Source organism: Loxodonta africana, chromosome 4 (assembly GCF_030014295.1).
Source record: "Loxodonta africana isolate mLoxAfr1 chromosome 4, mLoxAfr1.hap2, whole genome shotgun sequence".
Lineage (NCBI taxonomy): Eukaryota > Metazoa > Chordata > Mammalia > Proboscidea > Elephantidae > Loxodonta > Loxodonta africana.
This window is the reverse complement of record NC_087345.1, coordinates 142334825-142349643: the sequence shown is the minus strand read 5'-3', so window position 1 is coordinate 142349643 and position 14819 is coordinate 142334825. Positions and strand designations below refer to the sequence as shown.

The following is a 14819-nucleotide window of genomic DNA, read 5'->3' as shown; positions in this document are numbered from 1 at the left end:
TGTAGAATCCCAGCATCTCACAGATCCTTAGTCTCCCTTCAGCATTGGTTGTTTGAGCATTATTTGCCTTACATCTTGTCATTATTTCCTAAGTAATACAGTACTGTATAGCAGCTGTTTATATAGCACTTACATTGTTTCAGGTAGGGATGATTTAAGGAGTACGGGAGGAGGGCATAGGCTATATTGCAAATACTATGCCATTTTATGCAAGGGACTTGAGCATCCTCAAATTTTGGTATCTGCGGGGGTCCTGGAACCAGTCCCCCATGGATACCAAGGGACAACTGACTGTAAGTATTAATAAGCAGATGCACCCCCCCCCTTTTTTTTTAATGAAATCCCTAGTGCTAAGTAATACTCTGGTCAGTCAGATTTCAAACTTGTTAATGCATGGGAGACTTTGACTTCTTTCTTTCATTTTTACATTCTTTGGAAGGTGAACACCTTGCTCTCATATAGGGACGAGCTGCCCTAAACGTTTTCCATTGATTCCCATCCCCACTTCCGCTAATGTCTGCCTCAGTCCCTCCCATTTGAAGTGATCCTCCTTCTTCACTAGCCAACCACTGCCACTTCTGTGACAATTTTTTTCGTTCCAGGATTTCGTCGGAAAGAATTTCGTGGCAAATTGGCCATTGCCATTACGGCAAATTTTATTAACCGGAATACGACAGCAGAAGCCAAAGTGGAAGAGATCAGTGGTGTGGCTTTTATATTCAACCAAAAATTTTTCCAGGAACTGAGGGAAGCCACAGGTTGGTGTAGATGCCTCCAAAGCAATAAGGATAGAAATTAAACCACCACCTGTTATTTTTGTCTTGGGGAGTTTGGTGTAGGGTAGGTGGTCCTTGATGTTGTTGCAGTATTGTTGGCCTCTCTGCTCTTTCTACACCCCCACGCTTTTGTCTTAGCATGTTTCCTGTCATCACTTGCCTCTAGTGTCTTTCTTCATCCGAGCGCTCTGGGTTTTGTTTATTTATTTTTAAATGTTCGTACTGCATTCTACCAACCCCTACCCAGCCACTCACCCCTATACTGTGAGACTAAGTTACGGTGTTTGTTTGATAGTTCTCTGATTTTATTTAAGAACCTGACTTTAGGTGTTGAGGATGTGGTCTTCCTGAGTTCCAGTTTGGGCTTGAAAACAGACCACCTGCTAGATAGGAATTAGACCGTTGCATGAGAACTTTCGAATAGATCAGCTTAGATATTTTGCTGCAACAAAAGCATGCCTGCCTTCTCTGCTTTCTAGAACATGAATTCTTCCCATTTTCTGCTTTTTAGATTAAATGAATTGAAAAATCAGTAGTTCACCCTCTGCTTCCAGACATAAAGTTGTCTGTCCTGTTCTTAAGTCTAGGAGATTCCCACAGCTTTCCTGATGACTATCAAAGATGTTTAACCTGGTAACTAACTCAAATCTTCTTTCCAGAGGCTGATGTCTTTTTTGGGGTCCTCTCACCATCTTTATATTTCTGCTTACTGCTGATCATTGGATCATTGTTTTTAGGATATCTTTGAGTGTTGAGTGAATTATGGCACAGTGCAAAGAGAAACAGACCTCCCCTTCTTTTCATGAATTGTGTATGCAGGAAGTGAAGAGCCTGGGTTAAGGAATCTTTTTTATTTTCTCCTTCCCTATCTGAAGTTTTGCCCCGTGCTTGCTGTGGACCCGTGTGTAATCTTTCCAGCCACCCTGATGTACCTTCATCTCAGCAAACTCTTACATGCACATGTTTGTGTTCTGGTCACAGGTATTGATTTGGAGAACATCGTCTATTACAAAGATGATACGCACTATTTTGTTATGACAGCCAAAAAGCAGAGTTTACTGGACAAAGGGGTGATTCTGCACGTGAGCACTGGATTTCTTTCAAACCTTTTTTTGTTTTGTTTTGTTTAACGTGGTATGGTTAATGTGATCACCAAGAGAAAAAATTTTTTTGCCTGGTGGGTTTTTCCTGCAAGGAACTGAAAATGAGCACCTAACGCGTCTCCTGGGAACACATACTCCTCTTTGGTGTTTTTTAGTTTAACTTAAAAAAACTTTTTTATGGGAATTTTCAAATGTAAACAAAAGTAGAGACAATAGTATAATGAACCCCAATGTGCCCATTATCTGGCTTTACAATTATCAACACATGGCCAGTTCTGTTTCAGTAGTACCCCTGTAGTACCCCTCTAACCATTGGGTTGTTTCATAGCAAGCCTTGGGTATCATTTAATGTTTAAATATTCAGTTTAATTTTAGGTGATTTGGTTTGTGGTTATAGGGAGTTCCATATTTGACTGATTGCTGATTGGTTAATAGACCTTCTTTTGGGAGGTGGGTAAAAAGGGGAGGGAAGGTTGACTAAGAAACAATAATTGATACTTATAGGAGTCTGCCGACAGTTCTGGTTTTACTGCAGGTATAGTTACCAGAGGTCCAGGGGATACTTACTAGATCAGAATATATTTGGCTTATATGGGTGGGCTTCTTCATGATCTAACAACAGGGGCTGAAGCTTATTCTTCTTAGCCAGGTCAAATTTAGGTAACTCCGAGATGTTTATCTGAAATATTAACTCAGAGAATCACAGGGTGGATGGTTTCTTCAGGCAGATTCCTTAAGTCTCATTCTGGTCTCATTGATTTGAATATATTCTGTAGTTGAATGTTTAGCGTTAAAATCCTACAATTGGCACTTCTTCTTAGCAGTCCAGGGAATTACTATCCCCGTGTAATGAAAAGGACAGAAGTGTGGCGGCTCCAGATGTGCTGATTCAGGCTTGCACAATTCCCACCAGAAACTCATAGCTGAGTTTCAGGGAGGCCTTTGTCTTTGCGGGATGATGATGAATCCAGTCACTTTAGTCTGGATGACACTACTGCCTTTTCTGAGAACAGACTGGGGAGCAAGCTGATGAGCACGTGCCCAGAACACAAAGTCTCCGTTCCACCCAGGAACCTGTGTCCGGCCTTTGTGTGTTTCTCAGCCTAGTGGTGGAAGGAGAAACAGAACAAAACAGTTTGTACAGCCCATTCTGCCAGAAGTGTCAGCAAGATATATTTGATTGGATGCTTTGTAAAGTTGGTTTATTGGTTATTTTGAGCTGTTAATATCGCTATCAGAGAGGAATAGCCAGTGAAACCGGTTGGTACGCAGTGGGACTAAGACTTAAACCTACCATCTTAGGCAGATTATGGTTCCAAAAAACCTGTCACCATCGAGTGGATTCCTACTTATAGTGACCCTATAAGGACAAAGTAGAACTGCCATAGGGTTTCCAAGGAGCAGTTAATAGAGTCAAACTGCCAACTTTTTGGTTAGCCGCCAAGCCAAGTCCTTCACCAGGACTCCAGATCATGGTTATCAGTTGAAATTATGTAGGAACAACTTGAGTGCCAACACCTGATTTCCTTTTTATTTATTTATTTTTTTAGAGGGCAGGACCATGCCTTCTCCGTGTGCTGCTCGTTGTGGCCACTTACTTATATAGAACAAACACTGTTTCCAGCACCAACTTGAGTGTTTGTGTTTTGGCTTTTAACATCTTGTCATGGTAGCTCAGAGTGCCATCAGGAGCACTTGGAAACTTCAGGCTCCACTTAAGGAGAATTAAGAGTTGGCTCTGAACCTCCAGAACAGAAAAGGAGTTTCTCAGTCCTTTATGTGGAAAGCTCTCATCATTGTTTCTTTGTCAACAGGTTTTTGTAGAGCCTTTCAGAATTTTATGTATTATTTTGAAAACCTTTGTTCCCATTTCTATATATCTCTTCCCAGCCTCCTGGGCTACTGTTCCTCCCACCTCCACATCTTGTGGCCCTGAAGCTTTCAGGTTCTTCGTTTGGGTTTGCTGATTATGCAAGGCTCAGTGTTCCTTGTGGTCCCAGATGCCACAGCTATTTGCTACCCAGATAATGACTGCCAGTAATAACATAAACTATAAAATGATTTTTCAGTTCACAAAGCCCCATCACATAAATTATTTAAGATTCAGCACAACTCTGTGAGGTAGATTGGACAGGATCAAAGAAGTAGTGACTTCCTCAAGGGCACACATTAAATGGAGAAGCCAGGACTATGCTGTGCTCTCTTAGAAACAGCCCTTTTCTTTTTAATTTGTGTAAAAGATTTAATTTTGGAATGTCAAGTCACTTTAGGGGGAAGGGAAAGTCAATGAAGCTGGGTTGTGTCACACATACATAATGTAGTTCTGGCTGGCTAAGCTTGTATATCCCTGATGGGCTTTTCCATCTTGAGCCTCTTCTCTCTCTGGGGACAGGACTATACTGACACAGAGCTCTTGCTTTCCCGGGAGAATGTGGACCAAGAGGCTCTGCTGAACTATGCCAGGGAGGCGGCAGACTTCTCCACTCAGCAGCAGCTGCCATCTCTGGATTTTGCCATCAATCACTATGGGCAGCCAGACGTGGCCATGTTTGATTTCACTTGTATGTACGCCTCCGAGAATGCTGCCTTGGTGCGGGAACAGAACGGACATCAGTTATTGGTGGCTCTGGTTGGGGACAGCCTCCTTGAGGTGAGTACTAAAGATGGCAGCATTTTGGGGTAGAGGCAGTGGTATCTCTTAGGACCAAATCTGTGTCTTGGGTTGTGAAGTGGGTGTCTAATTCCAAATGTTGTACAGCATAGGTAAACTCCCTACAGGAGTTACACCAAGAACAAGGGGTGGATTACAGGCCACTGGAACCCAGATTTGTTAAGTATGGTTGGAAATTATGCAAATTTTGTGACTTGCCTTTCTACCAATTTGTGACATAATAGAGAAGTCCAGTATCCAAACAGTTGCCAACTCTACTTTCAAGAGCCAACACTATGTTTCTTAGTTTCCCTGTTTTAGAAGGTAATTTATTTTAATTCTTTGTTTTATATCTCCTTCATAGCCTTTCTGGCCAATGGGAACAGGAATAGCCCGGGGCTTTCTAGCTGCAATGGACTCTGCCTGGATGGTACGAAGTTGGTCTCTAGGAACAAGTCCCTTGGAAGTGCTGGCAGAGAGGTAATGGAACGCACCCCTGGGTTCCTTCCCTGAGAAAACTGGGAATGAGGAGTGGTTTACTCTTTAGGCAGAGTACAGGTTCTTTCTTCCTTAACTAAAGATGTTTTCATAATAAGGGAAGAAAGGTAAGACATTAATTCATAAAATCATAGAAACTTAAAGATAATCTGGTCTAACTGCTCCTCTCTCATCCCTTTTCAAATTATATTTGTTACCAACAAATGGTATCTGAATCTTTGTATACTATTGAAAGACAGTGTCTGATTCCTTTATGATAGTTACATGAACAAATAAAAATAGTAAATGAGATCCTCTTGCCCTTAAGCCAGGGAGACTTATATAATGAAGTCAGTGTGGTAGTAGGGAATATACTGACATAGGAGAAGGAATTAAAAGTGACTTTGAATTCAAAGGAAAACACCAAACTGCTTGTACACGTTATTCACACACCCAAATGTCAGATGTTTTGAAGCAAATTTTGACAGAGGATATAAAAATTGAAAGATTTGCTGACTGATAAAGAACCAAGGCCTCAGAAGAACTAGAGACAAGATTTCTTGGGTGAAATTGATAGTTGATATCATTTTGTCATTTTAAGTCTGTTACTTAAGTCATTTTGGGTAAAGTTGGTAGCAAGTTCCTATTTTATCAGTGACTTTCTTAAAAATTAAAGTAAATATTGGCATACTTTAAAAAAACAACAAAAAATAAATGAGTTACCTTTTAAATTAGAGCCAGGCATTTGTCACTGCCCAAAGCAGTGTGCTTGCTATTCTCATTGGCTCTTAACCAGACCAGATCCTGTGGAATCACTGAGGTAGTGTGTATGGTAAGAGAGGGTTAATGTGGGATTGGTGGAAACCAGTCAAGGATGAGGGTTTGTCATGTCCTTCAGATAATTTGGTGGACTGTCAAGAAATAGAACTATTATAAAAGGAAAGAGGGATGTTTATGGTGCTTTTCACTGACCTGAATATATTGTATGTCATTGCAGGGAAAGCATTTATAGGTTGCTGCCTCAGACCACCCCTGAGAATGTTAGTAAAAACTTCAGCCAATACAGTATTGACCCTGTCACCAGGTATCCCAATATTAATGTCAACTTCCTCCGGCCAAGCCAGGTAAGAGCCGTCTGGTCAGTTATCTACATCTGAGCCCACTCTCAGAACAAATCAGGCCTCTGATGTATTGAAATGTGTATAACCATTAATGCCAAACATATTTGCATGGCACTTCTTTAGTAATCGAAGTAGATGTGCCTCTGAATTGGCTGAGGTAGGTACTATTTCCCATCAACACACTGAGCAGCTAAGGCAGAGAGTTGTTGAATGACTTGCAGAAGATCAAATATGACAAAAATGGTGGATCCAGGACTTTATCCCACACCTCCTAATTCAAACTTGCGTATTCTAGGGGAAAGAGCACTTGTTCGATAGTCAGGAGATGTGACTTCCACTTTCATTTTTGCCACAAATCAACCATGACTTTGGTTATTTCATATTCTCTGAACCTCAGTTTCTTCTCCTGTAAAATAGAAGTAATAATCCTTGCTTATATATGGGATCCTTGTGAGGCCAAGTGAGATTATTCACTTGGAAGAGCTTGGAAAGACAGAACACTCTCTACATGTAAAAGATATTTATATTATTATTGTTGTTAGTTTACTTTTTTGTACTACTGAGGTATTTCTCAGAATCTCTAAATCCTCTTTACTGGATTGAGAATGACACTTTACAAAGCACAATAGCCCCAAAAAGCAGAACAGTTTTTAGAAAACAACCCATTAGACATACTTTACCTTTGTCAAAGTGTGATTTTTATTCACCTTCTAGCTGAAGCTATACCTTAAAAAAAAAAAAAAAAAAACCTGTTGCCATCAAGTCGATTCTGACTCATAGCGACCCTGGAGGACAGAGTAGAACTGCCCCATAGGGTTTCCAAGGAGCGCCTGGTGGATTTGAACTGCCAACCCTTTGGTTAGCAGCTGTAGCCCTTAACCACTACACCAGCAGGGTCTCCAGGTATACCTTAAAAAATTAGGCCTTCCGTATTTTTGTATGGTGGGTTTATAGGGTGTTCATAAAATTTGCTGTTGATTGGCTGCATTATTGGTCCAACAGAGGCTGTCTATGGACTGCCATGGCTGAGCAGCTAATTTTTAGCACAGCTTTTTACAGTTTTTGGAGGGTTCAAGATTTATGGAGCTCCTGTTGGGTTTTCCCTACATGACTGTAGCTGTAAATATTTGGGTGTTGTCAGGCTAGTAGCAATCTTACTATCTCTTGCTTAGAACATACAAAAAGCTGTCAGTGAGATCCCTCCTTCATCCATTGAGATTTTTTCGAGTTTCTCATGTCCCAACAAAGAGATTTTGGTCTTTGGCATCGTCTTAGACCAAACCAAGATTAATATGTATTCGTTTACACAGAATCCTACCTCATTCCATAAAGGGTTTAAAGGGCATCGTTATAGCTTCTGTCAAAACTTTGTCCATCCTGCTGCTATGCCAGCCTTTTATTTCAGTCATTATACTCTTGGATGGGGATTTGTAAACTTGGCATTTAATTTTCCTTCTTTTTGACTCTCTAACTTTCTGCCAGGTGCGTCATTTATATGCTACTGGAGAAACGAAAGACATTCATCTGGAAATGGAGAACCTGGTGAATTCCCGAACTACTCCAAAGCTGACTCGCAATGGTGAGTTCTGGTAATGGCCTTTTTAAATGCAGCTATCTTGTTCAGAGAAGCCTGTACTCATTCACTGACAGTTAATGTGTACAGTACTAAGGCAGTGGTTCTCAACTAGGTATGATTTTACCTCCCAGGGGACATTTGGCAGTGTCTAGAGGTATTATAAGGTCACTATGAGTCAGAATCAACTCGAAGGCAAGGGTTAGTTTTTTCTTTTTTTAAAGAGGCATTTTCAGTTGTCGTAACTAGGGGAGGGTGCTACTGGGATCTAGTGGGTAGAGGCCAAGGATGCTGCTAAATCTCCTACAGTTCACAAGACTGCTCTCCATAACAAAAGATTATATGGCCAAAGTTATCAGTAATGTTGAGGCTGAGAAACCCTAGTTTAAGGTGTTTTGTTGTCACGTCCTGTTGAGTTGATTCCAACTCATAGCAGCCCTCTATGACAGAGTAGAACTGCCCCATAGGGTTTTCCAGGCTGTAATCTTTCAGGAGCAGATTGCCAGGTCTTTCTCCCTTGGAGCCGCTGGTGGGTTCAAACCACTGACCTTTTGGTTAGCAGCCAAGCACTTAACCATTGCACCACCAGAGCTCCTGTGGTATTATGGGGATGTAAAGATAAATCGAATACACATGCTGCCCCTCTCAAGAGAGGAAGAGAGTCGACCAGATGTGCTGGTCTGACAGAGCCTGGAGAAACCCCACGAGTATGGCCCCCGGACACCCTAACTCAGTACTGAAGTCACTTCCAAGGTTTACCCTTCAGCCAAAGGTTAGATAGGTCTGTAGGGCAGACAGTATCATACATGAGAAATGTGCTTCGTAGTTTAGTCATGTATACGAGACTAAGTGGGTACACAAGCCCAAAGGCAAAGACAAGAAAGCAGGAAGGAACAGGAATACTGAATGAATGGAAACAGGGAACCCAGGTTGGAGAAGGGGAGAGTGTTGACACATCACGGGGTTGGCAACCAATGTCACAAAACAGTTTGTATATTAACTGTTCAATGAGAAACTAATATTCTCTGTACTTTTTCACCTACAGCACAATAAAAAAAGGGGGGGACTGGAAGAGAGCCAACTAAGGTTATTGAGGAAGATTTTATGGAGGAAGTAGTGACAGCTGTGTCCTAAGCAGGGCTTCAGATCAGTCCTGCCTGGTTCAGTCACGGCTGACAAAGCAAAACCTGAACAGAACTGAATTTTTAAGACATGGGTGAACTGAAACAGGAAAAATTACGGGTCGAAGCCCTGCTAGAAACTTCATCGCCCTCAGAAAATAAGGGCAGCATGCGTGTTGCATAGCAACCAAACTTCTTGACCCCCCCAGAGTCGGAAACAGTGGTTTCTCACTCAGAGATAGTGGCTGACTGCACAGCTTTGAATGTGTGTCACTTTCCACAGTCCTGGCAGTAATCCATTCTCCCTCATCAGGCTCCTGAACAGGCTTACTACGCCTCTTCCAAGTCTCCCGTTCCAGAGCTTCCATCTGTAATTTTTCCCATCCTGCTTATCATTCTGCTTCACCTAAATTTAAAAAATTTGGGTCTATTCCAGTTTTACCTGGTGATTCATGATTGAACTGGTTCGAACTAGTTTGAAGCCCTGGTCCTAAGACAGGCACAGGATACAGTGATAGAGGCAAAGGCCGTTCTGTATTTTGTATGCATTGAGGGGGCCCCTGAAGATTTTTTTAAAGGAGAAAGACATGAATATATCTGCTCAGCTATGTATAAGATGGATTGTTGAAGGGGAGTGTCAGAGGTAGAGAGACTAGTGAGAAGCACATTGTTATATAATTCAAGCTAAAGGTAATAAAGACCTAAACCTGGTAGTGATGGTGGAGATGGGAAAGGGAGAATGCAGTGAGAACTCTGACTTTGGGACCAGACATAACTGGGCCCCAGTCCAAGGTCTGCCGTTTGTGAAGCATGTGGCCTTGGACAGGCTACTTAACATTTCTGAATTTCAGTTTCTTGTCTTTGAAATGGCACTAACAATACCTGCCTCACAATGTGGTCATGAGGATTCTGTGAAGTGTATAACGCTTATTACAATGCCTGGCGTATAGTGGATATTCAAAAATGGTAGCCATTTTGTCATTATTAACTATGTGAGAGAACATTAAGGAGTCAGAAACGATAGACATGGGCAGTTGATGGCACTGTGAGGCAAGAGAGAGGTCATTGTAGATGATGCTGCCATTGATCTAAATAAGAAGTGGGAGGATGAGAAAGCTTGAGAGAACAAGATGATTAGTTCTGTTTTGGACCTTTTGGGGGTCTCAAGGTAGATATGATAGCCAACAGGCAATTAGAACACCTTCCTCTTTCTCCACTGGAATGTCATTTCCTAGAAAGCAGAGAGCGTATCTTTGTTGGCTGTCATTATTTCTAGAGCTTGGAATATTGAAGTTGCCTAATACGTATTGGATGGATGGTTATATACAGATTTAGGAGGCATCTGAATTAATTTCTGAAGCCAGGGGATTTATGATGATGGCACTAGCAATGGTTCTGTGTATATTTTCAGAATACGTTTTTACCATGAAAGACTTAAATGAAACAGAAGTTTCATGATATGTGGCTTTTTTACCTTGTTATGTTCACAGCTCACTAAATCACTTGATACAGAGCTAAATATTTTCAGCTGCCTTATGTAAAAGAACAGACTGTTTTGAACCCAGATAGGAGTTTGCGGATATCAGAGTTCTTGTGATTAAGAAAAATTGGTGTTTATAAAGGCTTTTCATGCTTTAGAAAATATATCGATGAACTGAAAAACACCCAAGTGTATTAGTTTGCTGATTTAGTTTTTCAAGATCTGATAATTTATAAATACAGGATGCCCAGCCTGGCCTGAGGAGTTGCTCTGGTCTGGGGTCCTGTAATCCTACAGAGTTTAACTTGGCAAATTGGGAAGTGTAAGATCAGGACTTTGTTTGCCATTGGTTTAAAGTGGTGCTAGATAGAGCATATTCTCCCGGTGTTACTTTGAGGGAAAGAGTTTCTTCAGTCAGCTGCCAAGAAGCTCTCTCCAGGGAAATCCTACAACTGTTGCCAGTGAGGGTGACAGCTCAGTAGGTGGCGCTCTTCCACCTAAGTCAGTATCCAAGAGTGCCACAGGGACACGGGGCTTCAGCATGAACAGCTCCAGATCACCCCAGTTGTGGTGTATCATTCTGTTGGGGGTGGAATTTCACCTTGGAATCTGGTAAATTGGTAGTCTACCTAAAATTCCATATCATGGTATCAGTTACATGGCTTTGTATTCCTCATTGTTTCCTTTTGAAAACCAGTGAAAACTATTTTATGCCTACCCTCACTAATTTTTTTTTTTTTACTCCATCTGTCAACCATTATGTAGCTCAGTCCAGGAATGATTAGCTGAATTTTTTTAAAACACAGCACATAAGGCAAGAAAAAAAAGGACGAAGACAGAAGTAGCTGAAGGGTGCCTAGCAGATGGGCTGGAAGGTATGGGGGAATAGGGAGAATGTTACTGTTAGAAAAGACCAAAGGCTCCCTGGAGTTACCTAGTGGAGTTATTTTTTATACTTGATGTGTGTACAAAGAGGATCCTATATCAATGTTACTAGGTGACCGTACTTCTAATAATAATTTGTTTTTGTTGTTTTAGAGTCTGTAGCTCGTTCGAGCAAACTGCTGGGTTGGTGCCAAAGGCAGACAGATGGCTACTCCGGGGTAAATGTGACAGATCTCACCATGTCTTGGAAAAGTGGCCTGGCCTTGTGTGCAATTATCCATAGATATCGCCCAGATCTGATGTAAGTCGTGATCAACTTTTGTGTTTTATTTCATATTCCTTAAGAATCTCAGAGCACCCTGCTATCAAGTGGCCAAATTTTGTGCTGTTGCCTAGAATGAGGTACATAGTAAGAAACATTCTCGAGAAGGCAATGATTAATTTTGATTTAACGGTGTTTAAACTCTGTATGTCAAGCATTATGTAGCTCAAAACAGGAATTTTTAAAATTCAATTAACTGAAGTTTTTTAAAGCATAGCACTCATGAAGTAAAAAACTGGTTTTAACACCCACCTGGGCCTGTTAACTTCACACAAAGGAAAACCCTGTTTATTGGCCCTGGGTTGAACTCTTCATCTTGGCCAGCTATCTTTCCAGTGCTATTGGTCACAAGGGAAACCTGGCTGGAACATTTGGCTAGCTCAAGGCAAATATGTCACTTCCAACAAAACAAAAACCAGTGAATGATTACCCAATTTGAATAGTCCATTGGTATTGTCTCTTTGTTGAGGACTGTGCTTTTTGCCCATGTACTCTGTCAAGCCCACAAAGCTCATGTCACCCTAACTGCCTATACCAGTGCCATCTCCTCTCTTGGTCATTCTTTACTCACCTGTCTGCGAACCCAGGACACTAGGAGGACCCAGGCCAACTGTTGGTGACCAGTGTACTCAGATGTCCCCCATCAGCATTTGTTACCATGGAAGCCAAACAAAATGACTCAGAAACAGAAGCAGAGCATCTTGGTTTCTTTTGGCTGCCTGTCCTTTTCATCATTGGGTCCACTTTTTAAGGGCCCAGTCTTAGTTTCTTTGTTTTGTTTTAATGATTGCTTTATCTTGAAAGACAGTCTCAATTTTTTTTAATACAGTATTGAGCCAAGAGCTAGTAAAAATAGCCTTACATAGTGTGGTTTAGGGAATTTCTGATTGCTTGGATAATGGTAGGTGACCTCTGGGGCTCTATCCCTTAGCTCATCCAGAGGCTGGTAAAAGGTAAGTGAAATTAGGGCTTAATCACTCCAAACAAAAAAAGGAGCGGAGGAGGGGAGAAGCAGCATGAGCTAAGATTGTGATAAATGGCCCATAAGTGCATTAGGAGGTGGGATAGGTGAATCAGTTCTATCCCAAAGGGAAGGCAAAGGAAAAAAAACACGAAAAACAGAAGTAGCTGAAGGGAGCTTAGCAGATGGGGTGAAGGGGTACATACGGGGGCGTAGGGAGTACATTACTGTTAGAAAAGACCAAACGCTGCCTGGAAAAAAGATTTAGGGGAGTTATCTATGAAGTTATATCAGAACACAAAGCAGTGAGTAGGTAATTTGGCACTGGACTGTAATGACTTCATCCAGGATGAGGCCTCCCTAGTTTACTAGGCTTAATCTACAGAGAAAACAATTTTAAAACTGAGAAAATGCTATGGGATCAGCAGGTTAACACAAAATAAGGTCTGCCCAGTTAATCTGAACTCACCACAAGAAGAATGCTATCACTCTTTACTCTAATTGAATAGCAAAAAGTTTAAAACCCAGTGGGAAGTGTGAGTTAATCTAAATTCTTGGGAAAACTCAGGAAATTTAGCAATGGAAAAATCTTTTGAGGAAGGTTTTGGAATTTCCCTTCGAGAAGGCTGAGTAAGGTTTACCAGAGCTGATGTAGTACAGTAACAGTTTGTCAGTTCCAAGGGACAAAACAGTGATAATCCCAGGACCTTAAGCAGTCTGATCCAAGTAGGATTTTTGTCATATTTAACATTTGCTTTTTATATTCTTACCACACACGAAGTGCAAGAGAATACATATTAAAGATAGTTCCTATTCTTGAGCTTACATTTTAGCAAGAAATTCATGCTATCAGATAGATGAGAGTAGTTTTTCAATTTTGCCTCTCTTCTTGCCTTTACTGGGTAGATCTTTAATCATTCTCATTAAAAAGAAATGTGTTTCCTTTGTAAAAAGAAAGAGAAAAAGAGATGAGATAAATAGATTTGCTTTCAGATTTCAGTGATGTACTATACCCAGGATTTCAACCGAAAGATCAGTAAATGATGAAGACTCTGTGATACTGTGTTTTCTGGTTTGGGGACAACCAACCCATCTTGACACATTTTCCTTGTCCTGGTTCTCAGAGACTTTGATTCTCTGGATGAGCAGAATGTGGAGAAGAATAACCAACTGGCCTTTGATATTGCCGAGAAGGAACTAGGCATTTCTCCCATCATGACTGGCAAAGAAATGGCCTCTGTGGGGGAGCCTGACAAGCTGTCCATGGTGATGTACTTAACCCAGTTCTATGAGATGTTCAAGGACTCACTCCCCTCCAGTGGTAAGGGCCTGGCTATGACACTGCTCTGAATGGCCACCATCTCTTGCTGTGTTGTTGCCTGGCTTTTCTGTCTTCACCTCCAACTGTGTCCTTCATCAATACCACGAAAAGCAAACCCCAGCTTAGTCTGTGCTTTTTCCAGTAGGCTATCAGGGGAAGTCTCTGGAATTCTGCTTCATTATTTTTCCCTTCTCTAGTGTGTCCTCAAGGAGCCCTGTTGGCACAGTGGTTAAGTGCTCAGCTGCTAACCAAAAGGTCAGCGGTTGGAACCCACCAGCCACACCAAGGGAGAAAGATGTGGCAGTCTGCTTCCATAAAGATGACAGCCTTGGAAATCCTATGGGGCAGTTTTACTCTGTCCTGTAGGGTCTCTATGAGTTAGAATTGATGGCAATGAGATTGGGTTTTTTGAAATATGTCCTCAACCACTTATTCTTCCCCAAACCCTTCTCGCTCAATCTATAAACATGCAAAAAGCATTCCTATCCTTGTATTTTTTTTTTCCGTGACTCTACAACCTTCTCATACCCTTTCTCACAGAACAAGCCTTTTTGAAAAAGTTGGCTATGCTTACTGCCTCCACTGCCTCACTGCCTGAACTTCTAAACACTTTGCAACCTAGCTTCTATTTTTACTGCTCTATCAAAATTGTTCTCCGCAGTCATTAAAAATCACCAAATCCACATTCTTTTCTCATTCCTCATCCCTCGTGCACTTGATTTTTCTGCATCATTCATCACTGTGGAATGATGTCCTTTTTTTGAAACTCTCTCTTCCCCTCAGCTTTCACGATCCAGTGCCATAACTTGCCTCATTTTCCCTTCTCCTTTAACTGTTCTTTCTCTGGCTTCTCTTTCTTCTCCTACCTTTTAGTGTTTCCCAAAGGTATTCCTTGGCCCTCAGGCTGCTGCCTCAGACTGTCGTGTGCTATAAAAAACATTTCTTGTTGTTATTTATAGTCCCTTGGAGTAAGTGTAGCATAACGGTTAAGAGTGTAGGCTCTGGTGCCTGACCTGGGTTTACATCCAG

At 41.4% G+C, this 14819-nt stretch overlaps 1 protein-coding gene across 6 annotated transcripts in view; it reads left to right on the top strand.

Moving 5' to 3' along the window:
* The window catches only part of MICAL3 (microtubule associated monooxygenase, calponin and LIM domain containing 3), a 208860-nt gene that overhangs the window by 84859 nt on the left and 109182 nt on the right, over positions 1–14819 (top strand). For all 6 annotated transcript variants that reach the window (XM_064284805.1, XM_064284806.1, XM_064284804.1 and 3 more), the window contains exons 6-13: positions 603–758; positions 1758–1858; positions 4272–4529; positions 4894–5009; positions 6004–6130; positions 7610–7706; positions 11340–11487; positions 13594–13790. In XM_064284805.1, coding sequence (XP_064140875.1) covers positions 603–758; positions 1758–1858; positions 4272–4529; positions 4894–5009; positions 6004–6130; positions 7610–7706; positions 11340–11487; positions 13594–13790 — 1200 coding nt within the window. The remainder of the gene's footprint in view (positions 1–602; positions 759–1757; positions 1859–4271; positions 4530–4893; positions 5010–6003; positions 6131–7609; positions 7707–11339; positions 11488–13593; positions 13791–14819) is intronic.